Raw genomic sequence first — 22,244 nt, forward strand, 5'->3', positions numbered from 1 at the left:
CTGAAGCATGAACCAATGTCAAAAGAGGAGACAGAACCGAAGGAAGTCATGGTTTTCGACCACGATAAGGCACAGGCTCTCTTGTCAAGTAACCTGAGAAAGGCGGGTTATTCGGTGTCGAAAGTGTCCGCCTTGAGCAAGAAACACCCTACCTTTCTTGCCCCTGCTTCAATAGCATTCCCCTTTATGTGGAAGGCACTTAAATCTGTTGCCAAGGCGGTGGAGGCAGGCATACCATGCCCTGCACTTGAGGAGTGCAGGCCTCTGTCACTAGCCTTGCCCATGCAGGAGAAGGAATGGAAGGAAGTCCACCCAATCTTCTCAGTAGGGAAACTGGACGGGGACATCGCTGGACGAAAATTTAGCGAGAATCTCCCTAAACTTTCTAAGTTTCTCTTGTGCAAGGAACAAGAGACGAAGGAGAGACTTGCGGCCTCTTTATCCCTACAAAACTGCATAGAGATGTGGGCAGGCCAACGAAGTACCCCAGACATGCTCATGGTCCTGGCCAAAATGCATATGGCCACCTTAGTAAAAGACCTATATGCTTTTATGAAGGCTAGGAGAGCCTTTAGAGAGTTCGTGATTGCCGCTGCAACAGTGAAACAGGAACCCAGGAAGCTGATATCTTCCAACATCTGGGGTAAAGACCTCTTTCCAAAGAAAGTAGTCAAAGAGGTAGTTGAGAAAGCCATCACGGAGAATAGGAACCCTCTCCAGAAGTGGGGCATCTCTTCAAAGAGGAAATCTTCCCCGGATGTGGGTCCCCAACCTAAAAGGAAGACGAAGAAGTCTAGACTTTTCCCTCGGCCTGCTCAACAACATCTCACAGTTTCTATGACCGCGGTGCCCCAGGTAGGCAGTCGAGGAGGTAAACCCTCCGATCAATCGAAGCAAGGAAACTCTTCCGGTAGGAGGGAGGCTCGAACAATTTCAGGATTGTTAGACCTTCGATCTTTGGGCCCAAGGCCTAATCAAGATTGGATTAGAATGGAAACTAGACATGTCTCCACCATCATTTCCTCAACTCTTCCAACACTCCAACCCCGTATTAGAAGAGTACAGTATACCCTATAGCTCTTGGGCATACAGGTTATAAGGAAAGCAAAGTCCATCAAATTCCAGGGAAGGCTGTTTTGTGTTCCCAAGAAGGACTCAAGAAAACTCAGAGTCATTCTGGACTTGTCGCCACTCAACAAGTTCATAAGAAACAGCAAGTTCAGGATGTTAATCCTTCTACACATAAGGACCCTATTACAGAAAGGGGCGTTCACAGTCTCGATAGATCTGACAAATGCCTATTGGCATATTCTAGTCAGTCGCCCCTCTCCTCCTACCTAAGATTCAAGTTACAGAAGATAAAGTATGTTCTAAGAGCCATACTCTTCGGGCTAAACATAGTCCCAAATATCTTCACGAAATTGGCAGACGCAGTCGTGCAACAACCAGGCCTAGAAACTGTTCAGGTAACAAAGTACCTGGACGACTGGCTGGTGCGGGTAGCACCCGAAGCAGCTGGTCTCCAAGCATCCAAAGAAGTAACCCAGTTCCTGGAACATCTGGGATGCAAAATCAACTTCAAGAAGTCTCGACTCTCTCCAGCTCAAAGGTTTCAATGGCTGGAAAACCATTGGAAACTGAGGTCACATTGTCTCTCCTTTCCCTTGGGGAAGAAAAAGGAGATCGCAGGGTCGGTCAAGAGACTACTGTAATCCGACAGGATTTCAAGACGCTAACAGGAAAGAGTACTGAACTCTCTCCAGTTCGCAGCAGTGACAGACCCAGTGCTAAGAGCACAGCTGAAAGATGTGTCAGGAGTCTGGAGAAGAGACGCATCAAACGCTCTAAGAGATCTAAAATGACCGATATCGGCCTTACTTTGATCACTTCTCAACCCATGGTGAAAGGCCAAGAGCCTAATGAGGACCATGCCCTTGCAACCACCTCTACCATCGATGATCATCCACATGGATGCCTCGACGGAAGAATGGGAATTTCATTCCCATCAAAGGAAAATCCAAGGGACTTGGTCATCTCTGTTCAAGGCCCTTCTCATCAATATTTTGGAAGCCATGGCAGTCCTTTTGACGTTGGGAAAACTCTCCCCACGCAGATCAGCCCTCATCTGGCTGATCTTGGACAGCAAAGTGATAGTGAGATGTCTGAAACGACAAGGCTCGAGATCGTCCCATATAATCCATGTGATATTAGCCATCCCTTGTCTAAAGAGATGGCACCTATCAGCAGTTTACTTACAAATGATCTGCAATGTGAAAGCGGATGCTCTACTCAGGCTTAAGCCGATAGAGCCAGAATGGTCCACAGACGCAGACTCATTCTCTTCCATTTTGGAACAAGTCCCGGAACTGCAGATCGACCTCTTCGTGACGAGAGTCATCAAGAAACTACCTCGATATGTAGCCCTATACGAGGACCCTCTAGAGGAGATAACGGACGCCATGTCCCTAGTTTGGAACGGATGGATCCAGAATTTCCTGCTCCTTCCATCCAATCTCCTGCTGAAGGCCCTCAACATGCTGAGATCCTTCCAAGGAATGGCAGCTCTAGTGGATCCCAAATAGCCCAAGAAAAACTGGTTCCCTCTAGTGAGGGAACTGAGGCTGAGGCTGGCCCTTGTACTGAACCCAGCACTATCTCAACGGGTTCAGAAGTTAACTGTCTTCGATTCATCACATAGAACCCAAAACCTTCATTTCATGATTTTCTCGCCCTAGCGGTTAAGAAAAGATTTGGGATCTCAAAAGGCAGTATAGACTTAGAAGAATACAAGTCTAAGTCAACTAGAAGACAATATGAATCGTCTTGGAAAAAGTGGGTTGCTTTTGTTAAAGAAAAAGGACCAAAAGAAATTTCAATAGACTTCTGTCTGTCCTTCTTTATCCACCAGCATAATCAAGGTCTGGTAGCTAACACGATAACTACGTGTAAGTCAGCCTTGACTAGACCTCTTCTATATGCCTTTCAAGTGGATCTGACGAACGAAATCTTTAACAAGATCCAGAAGGCATGCGCTAGACTTAGGCCTGCAGCTCCTCCGAAGCCCATTTCATGGTCCTTGGACAAGGTCCTACATTATGCTTCATCTGTGAACAATGAAGATTGTTCTCTCAAGGATCTAACCCAGAAGGTTATTTTCCTGTTCGCTATAGCCTCAGGGGCTAGAGTTAGTGAAATAGTAGCTCTGTCAAGAAATGAGGGCCACATTCAGTTCACAGGAGTGGGAGAACTGAATCTCTTTCCTGATCCAGCTTTTCTCCCCAAGAACGAGTTACCCACTAAAAGATGGGGTCCCTGGAGAATCTGCCCTCTGAAGGAAGATGTCTCTCTATGTCCAGTAGAGTGTCTAAAAGTCTATCTTCGTAGAACTTCAGACTTCAGGGGAGGACAGCTCTTCAAAGGAGAAACCTCAGGATCAAACTTATCCCTAAAACAACTGAGGGCGAAGCTTACCTACTTCATTCGCAGAGCGGATCCTGACAGTACACCCGCAGGTCATGATCCGAGGAAATTGCTTCATCACTGAACTTTTTTCAGTATATGGACTTTGAGCGTCTTCGCTCATATACTGGATGGAAATCATCCAGTGTTCTTCAAACACTATGCTAAGCAAGTCCATGAACTGAAGCATTATGTGGTGGCGGCAGGTAGTGTATTCAAACCTGTCGTCTAGTGCTGCGATGAACAGTTAATTGATTGGGACTATCAATTAGGGTGAAAAGGTGTTGACACTTCCAGTGCAATACCTTTTAAGTGAGTCTCACCATGGTGATATTAAGACTGTTCAAAATCTCAGGTGTGGAATAATACAGATAACACTTATGCCGTGTGTACATAGTACAGTGTTGATGGCATACAACATTTACAGAATTTATATTGGGAAAATTTATCAAAATTTTCAGTTTTAGAGTGGCACTTGTCATTTCCCTTTCAGGGAGGAAAAATATTTTCTGTATACGTTGCACGTATAATTCCTTTAACACATTACATTCGTTACACTTGTTATTCCATTTAGTCATTTATTCGAAATGAATGTCTATTAGAATGTAATTGCGTCCTATTTCGCCCTGCAATTTGCACATTAAATATGCCAGAGTTCTCTTACTTATTTATTTAAATAAACCTCATATCATTGTATGCTTACAAACAATGGATATAGTAGACACTTACATTGTTCCGACAATATATACAAACCGTTGGACCGTTTGTATGTCTGGTGGACACTTATGTTTGTTCATACAATATATGCTAACCTTGAGGCCCCTTTTCTACTGTCTAGTATGACTCTTCCCTGCGGGGGCCAGGAAGCACTAACATTGTCTATGAATAGTGGTAATGACGGATAACGGTAACGTCATTTGTCTCAATGGTCCAGATGACCATAGAAAAATTGTCCTAAGGTTAAGGCACATATGAAAATCCACAGATACAGTACTTTCTAGTAATTATCTGGTAAACTTCCATCAGGACGACATGGCTTGAGCCCAAAAAATAGATTTTGAGCGAAGCGAAAAATCTATTTTTGGGTGAGATCTGGGACCTGATCTGGCTTCCTTTGATTATTGACCCTCCTTATGGAAAACTTGCAAAAAGAGGTGATCTGCATTCTTTTGTTCTAGGGGCGAGATCATGTAGCTGGCAGACATTAGCAACGCTCAGTCGAAATGTTCACACCCATTGTTGAGAGGTTCTTTTTTTTCTAAGCTAGCACCCATAGCAGCCCGAGGAGGGTTGAGGTCGTTGTCAGTTCCTTTTCGGCAGAGGACCGAGTCTTCAGAGGAAGGCCACTATGCTCCGGTCTTAAGGAAACAGATGTTTTGATGCCGAGTGACGTTCCCCTAGAGACTGATTTTCATCCATAGAGCGCCAATTCTTAGGAAGCATCTTGGTGTCCTTCCATTTCCTCTGGCAGATGTTAAAGCCCTCAAGAAGAGAGGAACTCTCCCTCTCCGACTCCTTAGGCCTTGCTCCTTCGGAGGGGCAGGAGGAGGAAACTCTGTTACCTTGGTAGAGGGTTCTGGCTGGTTCAACTCTATAGTTATCTATAAATGTGTTCTCCTTCGGGGACCTCGATCCTCTGTTCGTACGAGGGTGTTAAGTTATTCTCTTGTGGTGTAGTGTTTACTCTGATTCCTCTGCCTCCTCTTAGGCACGATTGGAATCAATCCTAGCCTCTTGCAGACCAGATCTTGGTCAGTAGGTGCCTTGGTCTTCAGGTACTCATGATTTCTCGAAGACACCCAAGGCTTGGAAGGAGCTAGAGGAGGTGATTGCTTAGCCTTGCTGCTATATCTGGGGTCAGATGGGCCTTCACTCCAGCGGGATGGTGGGAACACTAGGGAAAGGAACTTTTGGGGAACAGGTGGTCAATCCTAAAGACGGCGGCTTACCCATTCCTAAACGAGCCCCCATACCTGCTTCCTAGGCTTAGGAGGAGTGCCCTAGAAAGGATGGCAGCTCACAACCCTCCTTGTGCTTGTCTTGATTGATTGATTTATGAAATTTATGACCCGAAGCCAAACGCCGGAGCCGCAAGGCCATTCAGCGCATATATATCTTTTAGAATGGATTATAACTATATGAATAAAAGTAAAATAATTAAAATAAATCTATACAACAGGTTAAAATTTAAAACCACAATAAAACCAACAGATTAAAATTTAAAATCACAATAAAACCAACAGGTTAAAGTTTAAAATCACAATAAAACCATAGATCTATAACTCATAAAAAATACCAATTTCTTTTTTAAAAATTTACAACCTGCTCCAGTCTCACCTAAAATTTCCCCAAGGGACATACTGTATTGATTAAATGATTTTTCCTACGTTGACATCTAAAAACAGTACAGGACACTAAAATATGTTCAACGGTTATATCTACTTGGCAAGCAGGTCAGCGAGGAGACAGCCTATCCGCCCCATTTGCCATCAGATACCTATGAGTATAATGTGTGTGCCCTATACGCAAACGTGTTGAAACAATGCTAGATCTTCTGTCCACCTGTAAATGCGACCATGGTTGGACAGAAGGCCTAATTGACTTTAAGATTATTATTTAAATTGGACCAGTGGGCCTGCCACTTGTCTCTACAATAAATCCTAATACTACTTTTAAAATCTGATACTGGGACGGGGTGTGATTAAGTGTGATTAAGCCTAGTACGTAGGCTCGCTCATTTCCTACAATTTCAACATGGGATGGAACCCAGCAAAACTTAATCGTAAAATGCTTTCTATTCACTAAAATATAAAACCAATCTTGTATCTCTTGCACCAAATGATGGCAAGAGACTAAACTTCTTAATGCTAATAAAACACTCAATGAGTTGGTAAAAATTGTATTAGAAAAATAATTATAAAAAATTAATTTCAAAGCAGTCAAAACTGCTAACAGTTCTGCCGTAAAAATAGAGGAACTTAACGGAAGCCTATTTTTAATTATATTTTCAGTTGTTGCTATTGAGCAACCCACACCATCAGAACTCTTGGAACCATCTGTATAAATGTGATAATCATCATCATGCTCGGAAGCATGAGATAGGAAACTAGCCCTTAACTGCTCATCTGAGCTGTTCTTTTTACTATCCATAACTGGACAAATCTCTATCTTAGGCCTATTCCAAGGAGGATATTTTGAAGGGGTAATTTCAGCCACTGTAGGGGGAAGTAATCCCACGTCAATAGTTGAAGCTTCTAGTCTTATTTCTAGTGGTTTGGGCAACCTAGTCCTAGTTGGTGCTCTATCAACGTGTTGCTTTACAAATTTAAAATTTGGGTTGTTTCGAGGTAAGAACACGAGACATATACCTCAAACCAAATTCTTCCTGACGAATAAAAAGGGGAGGAATCCCTGAATCCACGTATAAACTATAAACTATCAACAGGTGATGTCCTATATGCACCTGTGCAAATTTTTAAAGCCATGTTATGAACCACATCAAGTTTTTCTAAAGTGGTTTTGCATGCAGATCCATATATCTGACATCCATAATCTATTTTACTTAGGCACAATGCCTGGTATATCCTCAACAGACATGTTCTATCAGCTCCCCAGTTGAAAGTAGACAACTTTAAGGATGTTAAGTCAAAGTTTAACGTTATATACCACCTCGTTAATATGTTGAGAGAAAGTTAATTTCTTATCAAATAAAACACCAAGGTACTTTATGCTATCTTCGTATGGTAAAATGGAATAGTTTAAAAACAACGTAGGAATCTCTTCCATTCTTCTCAGTCGACAAAAATGTATGGCTAGTTTTTTCTGGAGAAAATTTGAACCCTCTAGCACTGGCCCAAGATGTAGCAGCATTGATAGCAGTCTGGATTTTATGATATGCTTCAACAGTTGATGATTTACTACACACTACTGCATAGTCCTCAGCAAAAGCTAGACCATGCACCCCAACAGGAACTTGTTCAAGTAGACCGTTAATGGCTACATTGAAAAGCATTGGACTAAGAACACTTCCCTGAGGCAATCCTTCTTCTTGAGGATAAGCTGATGTAATAAGCGAGTTAATTCTCTTTTTAAGTACCTATTAGACAAAAAATCTTGAATACAATAAAACATGTTTCCTACAATACCCCAATCAACGAGTTGCTTAAGGAGACCCCCTCACCAGGTAGTATCGTAGGCCTTTTCTAGGTCAAAGAACACTGCAATGGTCTGGTTTTGCATGGCAAAGCCGTTCTGAACTTCTCGAGTGAGGAACATCAAAGGGTCATTGGTATTTCTATTTTTCCTAAAACCAAACTGTCTGTTTGATAAAAGATTCTTTGATTCCAAATACCCCACTAGTCGAATATTGACCATTCTCTGTTAAATCTTGCCGACAACTAGTAAGAGCAATTGGCCTATAATTTTTTAGGAGGTACGAATCCTTTAATGGTTTTATAATAAGAACTATTAAAGATATTTTCCAGGACTTAGGGGTAGTTCCTGAAGCCCAAAAACCATTTAAAATATCTAAAAGAAATAGTTTTGTACTTTTTGGTAGATTAAAAATCATGGAGTATAAAATATCATCTTCCCCAGGAGATGGGGAAGACAATGAAATTGCATTATCCAATTCTTCCATGGTAAAAGGAAGATTGTAAGACTCAAAATTTGTACTAACAGGAGGAACAACTGTAGTACTGTTTCTAATATCCCTGAATGCTGCTGGATAGTGTAGGGCACTAGATATAATCGAAAAATGCCTACCAAACTCTTCGACTACTTCTCCAGGGTCAGATATAAAGAGAGCATCAATTTTCAATATAGGCAAGGGAGATGGACAAAATTTCCCTTGCAACTTTCGGATTCTATTCCAGACTAATATGAGAGGAGAATTATATTTCAATTCGCTTATGTATTTATTAAATGATTCTCTCCTTGCCTGCTTAAAAGTTTTCTTTTGATTAGCTAGAGCCCTTCTGTATGTTATTTTATTGGCTAAACAAGGGTATCTACGATATCTCTAGTAGCAAGTTCTTGCTATCTTCCGCATCAAAGCACAGGCATCATTCCACCAAGGAACTACAGGATGCTGAGGTTTACCTGATGGTTGAGGTATGGAGAGCATGGCCCCACACAACAATATGCTCACTAAATACTCGTATGCTTGTATTGAACTCAGGAATTAATTTTTCTTTCGATAAATTTCAGTGGATTTATTAAATAATCCCTAGTCAGCCTCCCCCACCTTCCATTTGGGTAAACATGGAGATGGTATATTTTTTATATTCTTCAAGTGAATGGCCCAATAATCACTGCCATGATCATTTTGGTTTACTGTCCAATGGTAATCTAACCTCAAAGATGAAGAGCGAATAGTGAGGTCTGTGGCTGAATCAGAACTGTGGTAAACATCATTTGTTCCGTAACTGAAATACAAACCACGCTATTTAATATGGGTAATTACTTTCGGCGTAGCTGAAATGACGAGCCATTAGAATTTAACGAGGGTTTACTACCCCACCGCTAGTTAGCGGGGGATAGGGAGGGGTAGCTTGCTAAACCCCCCCCTCAAACACACACCTGTGCTGAGCTAGCTCACTTTGCTATCAGCTCGGGTGCTAGACGGACGTGTCCCCTATCACCCTCGCCTACACTGACAGCCATTAATCTTTGTTTGCTTTTTCTTTTTGACAGGGTGTTTGGAAGTTGGCCTCTGCGATGCGGAAGTGTCCCGGCTTACCTAACCGCCCTTGTGGAACTTATATGTCGGCGGTCGACACAGATCCACACACCTTATGTCCTTTCTGTAGGGGCCAACGGTGTGATATAGATAACGTATGTGGTGAGTGCAGGGAGTGGTCTACCTCCCAGTGGGAGAGGTTTTCCCGGCGCCGGAAGAAGAAGTCTAAACGGGATATTTCTCCTTCAAGGGCTTCCTTGAAGAGAGAAAGTCCCAAAGACTCTCCTCCGTAGCCCAAACCTCCTCTGAATCTCCCACTCGATCGGTTTCTTCCGAGAGGCCGTCGAGTGGTAGCGTAGGCCGCATTTCTGTTGACCGATCTCGGGGTTTGGGAGAGGGAGTTGCCTCCCATAGCGAGGCAGCTCCTCCTCCTCCCCCGGGGGAGGATTTAAATGTTTCTAATAATGATCTGTTACAGCTTTGGGCTTCCTTGGGGCTTCAGGGCTCGCCCTCCAAGGAAGCCCTGTTTGACATAATCAGGTTAGGGGTAGCTGTCAAACAGTCGCCGACGTTAGCAGAGGTTGATCCTCTGTCTATTGTCGACGTTGTTGTGGCAGAGGCTTCTGACGAGTTATTTCAAACTTCTGCTCCTGTTGCTGATGTAGCTGAAGGCTTAGTTACCCCTCCGAACATCCTTCGAGGGAGGAACTAAGTCCAACAGTCTCTCCTGCAGGTGATTCTCCCCCTCGGGGGAGTTCACTGACAGAGACTCCTCTTCGGAGGACTGCTGACGGTCAACCTGCTGCACCCAGAGGGCGTATAAGGCGTAAGGCTCGCCTTCCCCTCCGCCGTAGAGGCCTTCCTTCACCTCACAAGGGTGTTAGGAGGCGCCTCTTTGGCTCGTCTTCGCCGCAGTCCGCCGCAGAGGAACCTCGTCGTCGTTCACCGACCGTTCCAGCTGCATCCCTGGACCTGTCCGCCGATCGTTCGCGATCTCCTACTCCTGCCAGACCTGCTGACCTGCCGTCGCCCTTCCTAGCTGCCGATGCGCTGTGGGCGCCCACGCATCCTGTGATCAAACAGGCAACGGTCCCTTCGGGGCAAAAGGGACTTTCTCACATTGTGGCAAAGTCCCTTAAGCGCCAGGTATCCCCTGCGCGCCAGCATTCTCCTGCGCGCTATTGCGCGCAAGCGCTCTACAGTTGCTGTTCTGGAGACAACGCACCAGCGAGCACCTGTTCCAGAGACTTCGCGCCAGCGCTCACCTGCGCGTCATCGATCTCCTGTGTGTCAGCGCTCTCCTGCTCGCCAGCGCACCACTGAGCGCCCGTATCCTGATGCGCACCCATGATCTCCTGCGTGCCCACGATCTCCTACGCGCCAGCGCTCGCCTGTGCGGCAACGTTCTCCTGGGCGCAGGAGGGAAGATACCTTCTTCCCTGCTCGCCAGCGATCTCCTACGCGCCAGCAAACACCGACGCGCCATCAAACCCCGCCTGCTCGCCAGCCTTCTCCTACGCGCCATCACGCGCCCTGTGCGTTCTCCCATTGCAGATGTGCGCCCTCTTGCGTGCCCGCGCAAAAGGAATATATCCCCTGCGCGCACGCGCCCAACGCTATCACCCTCACGGGCTCATCGAGATCCTGCGCGTCCACGCGCAATCTCCTCCGTGCGCACGAACGCTTGTCCAACCTACTGCGCGCCCTCGGCATTCTCCAGAACGTGCCCCTGCGCGCCATCGATCACCTGCGCGCCCACGCGCTCCATCTCCTGCACGCCATCGCTCGCCCGCGCTCCCTCGCCTGCGTGCCATCGCTCGCCCACGCGCAAACGTGTGCCCTTGCTTGCGCGTCATCGCTCGCCCGCGCGCGCGAACCAGGTAAAATCCCATCGCGCGACCGCCAGCGCGAGGCTGCAGGACCGCGTGCAACCAGGTCTTCGTCTTCACGTTCCCTCCCCCACAAGTGCAGACCAGCGCGCTTGCCGGAGGGTGGGAGAACACCGGATAGGTCCAGGAACTTTCTTTCTTCCCCTTCTTTTCAGGAAGACCCTGTTGTGGTTTCTACTCCTAGGGATCGAACGATCCCCTTCCCTCCAGAAGGAGTCTCTGACAGCATCGCTGTCAATAAGCAGCCATGGTTTGGGTCCCTTGTCAGAGCTGTCAGGCAGGCCTTTAAGCCTGCTTTCTCTGAGTTGGGCCTCAAATCAGCGGCAGTTTCGACCCCCTTGAAGAGGAAGAGAGGAGTAGATGACGTGGTGACTTCTCCAAGGGCTAAGCTGGCTCCTCAGAAGTCTTTGAGGAAGGCTCCCTCCCCCCCCAGACTTTCTCTCCTTCCCCTTCGGACGAAGATTTCCCGTCCTCGGGATTCTCATGAGGTGAGGCGTTCTCCCATCGCACCAATGGGAGAAACCCCACCTCGCGTAGAGAAGTCTTCTCGGGTAAGGGTGGAGAAGAGCCTCCCGCCATCGCTGTTGGAGTCCTGTATCCCTCCCAGGAGGGAGTCGAAGGACTCTAAGACTGTCCCAAAGTCGTCCTCAAGGATAAGACCAGAGCCAGCCAAACCCGCGAGAACGTCCACGAGTCCCCCCAAGAAGAGCCTTTGGGGACAGGAGACTTTGCTGCCAGCCCTACAGGAGGAGAGCTACAGGAGTCAGAACATGCGTTCTGGCAGGTTCTGACTCTGATGAGGAATCTCAATGGGTTCTCGGATCCTGAGATTCCCTCTTGAGAGGGCAAGGACACGGTCCTGGACCGAGTCTTCGGCACTCAAAAACCCTCTAAGGCCAGCGTGGCTTTGCCTTGGTCCCAAAGGGTCAAGAGTGCCAGAGATAAGGTTGAGGGCCAGCTCTCCGAGCTTGCCTCCTCCAGCCGTTCCAGCTCCGGCAACAAACTCCTCCCGCCTCCTCGTGTCCATCAGAGGAGGTACTTTGAGATCATGGAGGAGTCTTGTTTAGCTCTTCCCTTACACTCTGTGGAAGAGCTTACCAGGGGAGTCCCTCTAGAGGGACTCTCCAACCGGCAAGTGTATTTCTCGGCCTCAGAGATCCTCAGTCAGGAGAAGGTGGCGAAGTGTGCCATGCAGGCAACTTCGTGGCTGGATATCTGGCTAGGGTCTCTCGGCATCCTGTTACGATCCGAGGACCTGTCCAAGGAGAGTACCAGGAAGGCCTTGGAGACCTTCCTTCTTTAAGGCACTCATACCATCGAGTTTCTAGCCCACCAATTCTCGAACTTGTGGGCTAATTCCATCTTGAAGCGTCGAGATGCGGTGTCAGAGATTTCACACGAAGGTCCCCAGCACCGAGGTCAGCAGGCTCAGACATTCCTCCATCTTGGGTAGGAATTTGTTTGAGCCTAAAGATGTGGAACAGGCAGCCGAGAGGTGGAGGAAGTCCAACCAGGACTCTCTCCTACATAAGGCTCTTACATCAAAGCCCTATAAACCTCCAGCACCTCAACAACCTCGCCCGTCCAAGACAACGAAACCGGCAGTGGCAGCAAAGACAACGGTGTCGAAGCCCTTGCCTGTCAAAGACAGGAAAGGCAAAAAGTCTTCCAGGGAAGGGAAAATCCTAGAGTGAGTGGCCGAGGCCGCAAACGCTAGGATTGGCAGTCCCCCTGCATGTCCACCATTGGGGGGATGCCTACAAAGTTGCGCGATCAGGTGGCAGCAACTCGGGGCCAATTCCTGGACGATTTCCGTAATCAGTCTGGGATATCGCGTCCCGTTCACAACATCTCTACCTCCCCTGACAGCGAATCCAGTGTCGTTGAGCTCCCTTGCCATGGGATCGGCAAGGGGGCAAGCCCTTCAGGCAGAAGTCGAGACCATGTTGAAGAAGGGCGCTCTCCAGGAGGTCGTCGACGGGTCCCCAGGCTTCTTCAGTCGACTCTTTCTTGTAAGGAAGGCGTCTGGAGGCTGGAGACCAGTCATCGACCTCTCAGCTCTAAACAGGTTTGTCAAGCAGACCCCATTCAGCATGGAGACGGCAGACACGGTCAGACTCGCAGTGAGACCTCAAGACTTCATGAGTACACTGGACCTGAAGGACGCGTACTTCCAGATCCCAGTCCATCCGTCTTTAAGGAAGTACTTAAGATTCAGCCTAGCTAACAAGATCTACCAGTTCAAGGTGTTGAGTTTCAGTCTCTCCACAGCACCTCAGGTTTTCACCAGTGTTCACCCTGATATCATCGTGGGCACACAGGATCGGCATCCGTCTCCTACGTTATCTGGACGATTTGCTGATCCTAGCAGACTCGGAGTCAGCCCTTCTTCGACACCGAGACAAACTTCTCGGACTTTGCCAAGATCTGGGGATCATGGTAAATCTCGAGAAGTCCTCTCTGCTTCCTACTCAAAGACTGGTATATCTATGCATGATCTTGGACACCAATCTCCACAAAGCCTTCCCATCAGACGACAGGATAGCAAGGCTGAGGAGGGTCGCGAATCCTTTCCTCAGACGAGACAAACTCCCAGCCCAATCGTGGTTACGTCTCCTCGGTCACCTCTCATCCTTGGCCCGTCTAGTTCCCAATGGTCGCCTCAGAATGAGATCTCTGCAATGGCGACTCAAGTCTCGGTGGAATCAAGGACACAATTCCCCGGACGTCATGGTCCCTATGGGTCCTGCGGAACGGACGTACCTTCAGTGGTGGGTGACAGACGAGAACCTACGAAAGGGAGTGGATCTTCTCGTCCTCCCCCCGGATTTGATGCTGTTCTCGGACGCCTCAAAGAAAGGGTGGGGGGCCCATGTTCTGAACCACAGGACCTCAGGCCTGTAGTCAGAATCAGAAAAGTGCCTCCATATAAATCTGCTAGAAATGAAGGCCGTATTCCTGGCCCTTCAACAGTTCCAACAATACCTGGCGGGTCACTCTGCGGTGGTGATGAGCGACACCACAGTAGTGGCTTACATCAACAAGCAGGGAGGCACCTTTTCGGAGCAGCTATCCCATCTTGCAGTAGAGATACTGAGATGGACCGAAGTCCACTCGATTCCACTATCAGCTCGCTTCATTCCAGGCAAGAGGAATGTGCTCGCCGACAGTCTGAGCAGGGCGTCTCAGATAGTGAGTACCGAGTGGTCTTTGGATCGTCTAGTAGCCAACAAAGTCCTGACTTTGTGGGGTTCCCCGACTGTGGATCTGTTCGCTACAGCGTTGAACTTCAAGCTCCCGCTGTACTGCTCCCCAGTCCTGGACCCCAAGGCACTCTGGCAAGATGCCTTCCAACAACGGTGGGACAACATCGACGTTTACACCTTTCCCCCGTTCTGTCTGATGTGGAGGGTACTCAACAAGACCAGAATATCGGTCAATCTCTCGATGACCCTTATAGCTCCGCTATGGCATCACGCGGAATGGTTTCCAGAGCGGGACATGGACGAGTCGGAAAGGACGCTCAACTCCTTTTGCTCCTGATGGCAAATCTCCTCATGGGCGAGGAGCTTGCTAAGCAGAAGCTGAAGAAGAGGATCTATCCCTCGAGAGGGAAGATCATCCAAGACCTGCTGGAGAATGACCCTCCTTCAGAAGGGAAGGTTGTCCAACGCCTGGAGACAGACCGCCGGACAGCTCACTTCATCGCCCTTCCGGCTGAGTGAAATCAGCCAAAAGATCAATTCCATGAACAGTCCTTGGCATGTAGCTGAAGCTAGTCCTTGGATTCCCCCGACAATTCACGCCAAGGAGTGCTTATCAACAACTGCTCACGGCTGCCTGCTGTAGCAAAGCGAACGTCTGGATGAGCAGGAGCATAGGTAGCAACTGAGCACTCACGCAACTCTCTTGGTCGTCGACCTATGGAGCTTTGGGGGGAAGATTGGAATCAACCCGTGGGGAGGACGTCTGCTCCAATTGCGTGCCCAACCACATGACCTCAATCAACCTTTCCTTGTACGGAGAACCCATGAGCTCCAAGGAAGGCCGCAGGAGACAAACTGCTTCGTCAGAAAGACTTCCCTACGACAGCGGCCAGCACCGCCTCTCTAGGGGAAACAACAGAGGCTTCCAACACACAGGGTTGTCCCAGGGTCAGAAGAACGCCACTCGTAATCATCTGACTCCCAGAGGAAGTTAAACGGGCAGAGTCGTCATGGAGAGGTCGAGTTGACAGAGAACAATGGCAAGGTTTTTTCCCCTTCAAGGCTAACCTCAGGGGTGAAGAATCCTTTGCCTACTAAACCTCAGCCATTGGGAGAGCAACCACTCCCTACATACTTGATAAGGAGACCGCTGCATACATGAGTGAACCCTACACGTAGCTCAGAGACTACAGGAATCTGTCTCCTCAGTAGATATGAAGGTGCCACACCAGCATCCTTCAAGAATAGGACAAATCCGCATTCTATAAATATGATCTCATGGGCAGTTACAGCTGAAAAGAAAAAGAATGAAGGAAAATTTTTTAAGTTGTAAGCCAGTTCAGAATAGAAATCTTTTTATCTTAAGAGTTTTAGCGGAGTAACAAGACATCATCTGTACTCCACCGAATCGAAATAAAAAGTGACGGTTGCTTGCTAGTGCTGATGTGAGCGGGGTGGTGAGTTACCCCCACTACCCCCTCTGCCAACTAGTTACACCTCATAAAAGTTTTAACATCTGATTTTCAGCTAGTGCAGAAATAATGCTCCTATGTAGAGCGTAAGGTTTGTATTTAGTGCCGGAACAAATTGTTTATTTCTAAAGTCTTCCCCGATTTACATATTGCTGACTCCCACACACTGTTGGAGGTGGGGTGCATTGAAGGAAAGAGGGGTAAATTTAAGAACAAGTACAGTAATGCAATGAGGTTAAGCATTTCTATCTTGGATTAGGTTACGTGACTAAGGTAAATGGTTTAAATATAGTTTCAAATACAGGTCAGAAAAGGCTGAGCATCTAAGATGAGTTACAAATCATTAAAATGTTTTTATCTTTTCATTAAGATTTAATATGAAAAATGAGCCTTTCCACAAGTCCTATATTATAATAGATCGAATTCATTTGTCTAACCCCATCAAAGGAAAGGATTTAAAAAAATTTATGATGAAATTTCTTTGTTTTGGAGGTAAAGGGATGGCATTAGAACTTGCGAAATTTATACCAATCTAGATACCAAGTTCTTTGTAATCTTTTGGATATACCGTAGTAATTGAAAATACTGTACTGTAGAATGTTACTGTACTTTTGATCTAGTTGATAATTGCAATATTTTAAATTTAATAACAAATAAAACCCCATACTTTTAGATAAGCGAGTAAGAAATTAACTGAATATCACTAATATGAGCCCTAGACCCAATGAACTTCATAAGGAACCCATGACTTGGTACTCGATTAAGCTGTTGCTAAAACCTTTTCCAAGACATAAAATTTTTGAAATTGAAGATACAGTGATACCTCTGGATACAAAAGTTTCTGCTTACGAAAAATTCAGGATACGAAAAGTGATTCGAAGATTTTTATGCCCCAGTATACGAATAAAATTTCAGGATACGAAAACCTTACGAGATCCCAACTCTTCGCCGAGAGTAATTTTAAAAAGCGCGCGCCGCCAGACTTTGAACTTGGGTAGACTCACTCACAGCCTCCCGCTCACTCATTGGTTATCTCCCTACTCAGATGCTAGCTGACGCCATAAGATCCTGCTTTCCTATTGGTCGGCAACTATCCCAGCTTGCTTATGCACGGGCGTTCATCTCTCTCTCTCTCTTTTCGTTCCGACCGCGGTATAGTTAACAGACATTGTGTGCTTTCGCTTGTTTGACGTAGTGTTAATATACAGTACATTCGTGCGCCACGTGTTATCGTTATTAAACATTCGTTACTGTGCACTGTACTGTATTAGTGTTTACTATACATAGTACTGTATATAACGTACGTAGTGTATTATATTACGTATTACTGTAGCCATGGGTCCCAAGAATGTTGCCGAAGGAAAGAAGAAGAAGACGATGCTCTCGATGGAGACGAAACTTGAAATCGTAAAAAAGTACGAGTCTGGCATGCGTTTAAGTGCGATCGCCAAGGAGTATGGCCGGAATCCATCTACGATAGGCACCATCCTGAAGCAGAAGGCGGCCATCAAAGCAGCGACACCTTCTAAGGGCGTCACTATTTTCTCCAACAAGAGAACCCACGTGCATGACGAGATGGAGAGGCTGCTTCTTGTGTGGATCAAGGACAAAGAGATCTCAGGAGACACCATCACTGAGACTACAATTTGCCAGAAGGCCTCCGCCATTTTCGGTGATCTCGTGGAATGGATTAGGCTGTTTTTAACGGTTGGGTTAATTATTGAATGATAGAAATGGCTGCATTGCATGTTTATTACTACAGTTTATCGTGTTTATGGAAGAAAAGGTGTCTTCTCGTAAGGCTTGGAACGGATTAGGCTATTTACATGTAAAACGCGACTCAGGATACGAAACCGTATCCTGAACGGATTACTTTCGTATCCTGAGGCATCACTGTATATGATATTAGGAGCTCATCTACTTTCCTTAAATGTTTTTTTTCTTTATAGAAATTTTGGTGTTATACATGTTACCATTATTCAAGGAATTTTTTCTGGGCCTGGGACTGTACTACCGCTTGATGATAGGCCAGAGTCAATGTCTCTCTTTGTAAGTACTATCTCCCTCTTTTTGGAGGTGAAGTTGAGAATTTTTTGTTCTTTTCTACATCTATAAAGGTAAGTGATATAAGCATCAGAGGAGCTTCATAGAAATTATTTAGCAAAGGTGAAATTAGGTATGGGTAATTTGAAGTGGTCCAACCATGTTTAAAGAATTTACAGAATTTGGGCCAAATAGCCTGGGAGAGGGACAGGGAAGACTATGGTATAGTACAACTGATGGTAAAAACCAGCAAATAAAAGATTGGATAGGAAGATCAAAGAATAGATGAACAATTAGTTTTTAAGAGGAAACAAGTAATTCAGTATTACGAGTTACGAAAAGGCAATAGGGGTAAATGGTTGGGGGCGGGGGTTCGAATAAATAGCTGATGAATGATCCGAATCAATGTATGAAGCCCCTTATATTTGTTTCACTGCATCACTGGTTCACCATGATTCAGTGAAAAAGGATGAATATGATAATGAATGTGTTTTTTCATTGTAGCCTCCCCAGTATAATTTGGCCGATGTCTAATTTTGAACTTTATATCAAATATCTTAACCTGCCCACAGCTATAAATTTTATAAGGTACATCTAAGATATAATTAATAGGCTTCCTTTTCGTGAAGAGAATATCCCTCAACACTTGCATATTTCTCATAAAAGCTTCCATTTTCAAACTAAGAAAGCTCAAGTGAGTCCATTTATTTCATGAGCTCCAAATATTTTCTCATTCTAATAAATATCTTGAAAGTTACAATGTTTCTACAGTCCAAACTAACCTTCAAATCACAATCATCTATTACAATTCTACAGCATTACCAAAAAAAAAGCTTTCAAAAGCAAAGCAGGAAAAAAAGGGAAGGCATTTTCTCCAGTAATTACATTGAGTTGCAAATAAGAATGAAATTTTCTTCTATGTAAGGTTTTATTGCACAAAGCAGTAAGAGAGAAATACGGATTTAAAAATTCAAGTGACAGCTAACAAAAACCTACTATTGTCATGCCATACTACCAAGCTTGCATATACTGTACAATATGACTACAGGTCAATTTAAACAGCAGCCGTGATATCAAAACAACTGGGGAAAATCTTTATGAAAAAGAGAACTCTTGAAAATATGACAGCAACAGTAATAATGAAGCTGTTACTATGGCAATTGATAATGTTATAAAACTTACAGCTATTAACTTGCTATATCCCTACGACAGTATGGATAAAATAATACGCAAGTATGTTACAAGCTGAAAACTGAATTTTATAGGTTTTAGCAAATTGAAAAAAAAAGCAGTTGAAACAAAGATTGCACAATAAGGATGGACCAGATTAAAACAAACTAGCTAAAAGAGCATGACAATTACTGAAAAAATAATCTAAAAAAAAATATGCAAGCTGTGCATTATTACCATTTGCTACAAGATGAAAATATTCATAAACATTGCAAAGAATTAAGAGTAAATTCTACCAAATATATCAATGTTTCAATTCGCATCAATCTTGACCACAAAGAAAACCTAAAACTACAACTTTAAGTACTGTATAAGTATTCAAGTTTCATAAGTCCTTTTGAGAGCAGTTTATTATAAAATAAAGAACATTTTGAGTGGGGAAATCTGGTGAAAATATATTCTTAAATTTACATATTGTCAAAAATTATTAATGTATTAAAACCTCATCTTTTACCCTTGTAATACTTTTTTTTGTTAAAAGAAAATATTAGACAGTGCTATATGGTGAACTGGGATAAGACAGGCAGCACACATTTTTTTATTGTAGATCTTCACAGACCATCCTATGGTGGCAAAAAAATTTCTTTTTACAAATGTATACTGAATTTTAATATGCCACTTTATACATTACATCACAGGTAAGTGAACACAAACATACATTTTATGACTCCCATTTCAAAACTTGACCACTTCAGCTGGTTCACAGCCTACACTTAGGAAAAGTGCATAATATTCCTCAAGGAATAATGGCTAGAATTACATACAGAACAATGAATTAAACACGATAGAACTCTATTTCTTTCAAACTTTAAAAATCCACTACTGGACATATAACCTTAATTTAATTCAGTATATACAAAAAAATAGAATCCTACAGTCATTTAGAAAAAACATCTTCAGACAACCATTAAATACTGTATAGGTATTTTAATTGTAAAAAGGCAGAAATCTTCTAAACTAAAAAATGCTTATTAATGTCAGACTTTTCCCTAAGAGATCTACATAGCTTTTATATATATATTTTTTTTTGTGCTCAAAGTAATGTTAAATGTTCTCTGACTTAGCCTTTTAGGAGTTAAGAAACACTTCCTTTCATAGGTGTAGAAATATATGAAAAAAAAAAATTGAATCCTAGACATGACTGTATGGGGAATGATTGTCTATAAAAGCACAAACGTAACTGCTAAATGATCAAGTTTCTCTGAAGAGAACAAAGAAAAATAAAATCCAGATACCCAACATGTCACCTACAGTTAATCAGTAGAAAATGACAATGAAAATAAGTCAACTTCTAAGCTTCACTGTCTTTTAAGAATTTGTCATACGCATCTTCATCCATGAGTTCATCTAGCTCAGCAGGGGCAGTCAGTTCCATTTTAAACAACCAGCCTGAAAATCAAATGACAACTATAATCTTGAAATTCTTTGGCATGTGACATATTAAAATCATTGTTGACAATACTTATGAAAACACACCAAACAATCGTATAAATCTCCTAATCACATGTCGCACTGTTCCCTTGAATCACTAAGCCCACAATTTTAAGACTTAAAAGACTTTTATCATATAAGCATATTTTTTATACAAACTTATTTTCCATATACTGCACATTGCCAGACTTCTCTAGAAGTAAAATTTCAAATCTCATCAAAACATAACCCTCAAAAGATGAAAATATTCCTGCTGCAATTACTCAGTCCAGTAAGGTGTATCAGCCAATGTCTTACTTTCAATGCTGGATTGAATTAATATAATTTGGCCCATATTCTTGCTACTTGGACTAAGGGCCATTCAGTATTGAGGTTTAAAGTGAATAAAATGCTAAGTAATGTACGTTAAAAGGTTGGACAACAAGATAAAAGAAAGGAAGGTGTGTAGGTTAAGTAGATGGCTCAAATGTGGGTTGGTTGGCTAGGAGTTGAAACTAATGTTCACAATGCTAATAGCAATAACCACCTCCCTATAAGGCACTTTCTATGTTACTTTAAATTTAAAGCCAGAATGCAATGTATCTAAAATAAATAATGCAAATGCTAAAGTTTACCCCCACCCCCTTTTCACTAGCCCTGTGATTAGTCTTAGATCTGATTCCAACTTCTCACCGGAAGACCTTCCACCACTCAGAGTTTTTCCATTAACCCATCTTGCGAGAATTAAAATCATATCGCATTGTTATGCCATTACTCACTAGCTCATTTCCACTAAAGTTATATAAATTTTTCGAAACTATAAGTGAAACATCACTAGCTTAAATAACATAGGCAACATGATCAAAGAGAGACACTGACTGACAGGCAATGATAGCCTGTGGAGTGCGTTCTAGTACAGACTTCAGCAACATACTCTCATCAAAAATCAGGATTATTTTAGACATCTTTCAGTAAGGGTTGCTGTGGCCTGATTGGTAACGTCTCTGCCTGGTGTTTCCCAGTCGGGGGTTCGAGTCTCGCTCAGACTCGTTAATGCCATTAGTGTCTGCAACCTTACCATCCTTGTGAGCTAAGGTTGGGGGGTTTGGGGGAGCCTATAGGTCTATCTGCTGAGTCATCAGCAGCCACTGCCTGGCCCCTTCCTGGTCCTAGCTTGGGTAAAGAGGAGGCTTGGGCACTGATCATATAATATATGATCAGTCTCTAGGGCATTGTCCTGATTGCTAGGGCAATATCACTGTCCCTTGCCTCTGCCATTCATGAGCGACCTTTAAAACCTTTAAAAACATATACGTTATGTTGTCTGCTAAAGCTACAGATCAGCTGAAGAAATTGAATGACAGGTTTCAAGCCCAGCCTATGATCCAACATACATTTAAGCAAAGTATAAGTTTATTTTGTGTGTAGTATTTAACCGACTTCTTTTAAGGAACAACGATTTCTGTTAATTTTGGTATATGTGTGTATTGTAAGGTACCCCTGACACACACACACACACACACACACACACACACACACACACACACAGAGAGATATATATATGAATGATAACTACAGTAATAATAATAGCTATAAACAAAATGTATGAATACTGATATTCTACAACAAATTGGTGACAATGTAATTTTCATTAGGAATTTTTATTGAGTCAAGAAATTATATCAATGATACAGTATTCTTTGTTATATGTACATGGGAACATTCTAAATAAAGTCTTGAGATCCCCTGATCACAACCAAAAATAAATAGTAGTAGTAGTCGTTGATTGTTAAAATGCACTTGAAATTGAAAAGTAGAATACAAAAAGCACAATAAACTTTTTAAACGTTTTTTT

At 43.9% G+C, this 22,244-nt stretch overlaps 1 protein-coding gene across 1 annotated transcript in view; it reads right to left on the reverse strand.

Moving 5' to 3' along the window:
- Positions 1–18,438: 18,438 nt before the first annotated feature.
- Positions 18,439–22,244, reverse strand: part of ppl (pumpless) — an 82,415-nt gene continuing 78,609 nt past the window's right edge. Inside the window, exon 5 of the mRNA XM_068359136.1 lies at positions 18,439–20,368. Coding sequence (XP_068215237.1) covers positions 20,271–20,368 — 98 coding nt within the window. The 3' untranslated portion in view covers positions 18,439–20,270. The remainder of the gene's footprint in view (positions 20,369–22,244) is intronic.

The sequence above is a fragment of the Palaemon carinicauda genome, chromosome 2 (genome assembly GCF_036898095.1).
Source record: "Palaemon carinicauda isolate YSFRI2023 chromosome 2, ASM3689809v2, whole genome shotgun sequence".
Lineage (NCBI taxonomy): Eukaryota > Metazoa > Arthropoda > Malacostraca > Decapoda > Palaemonidae > Palaemon > Palaemon carinicauda.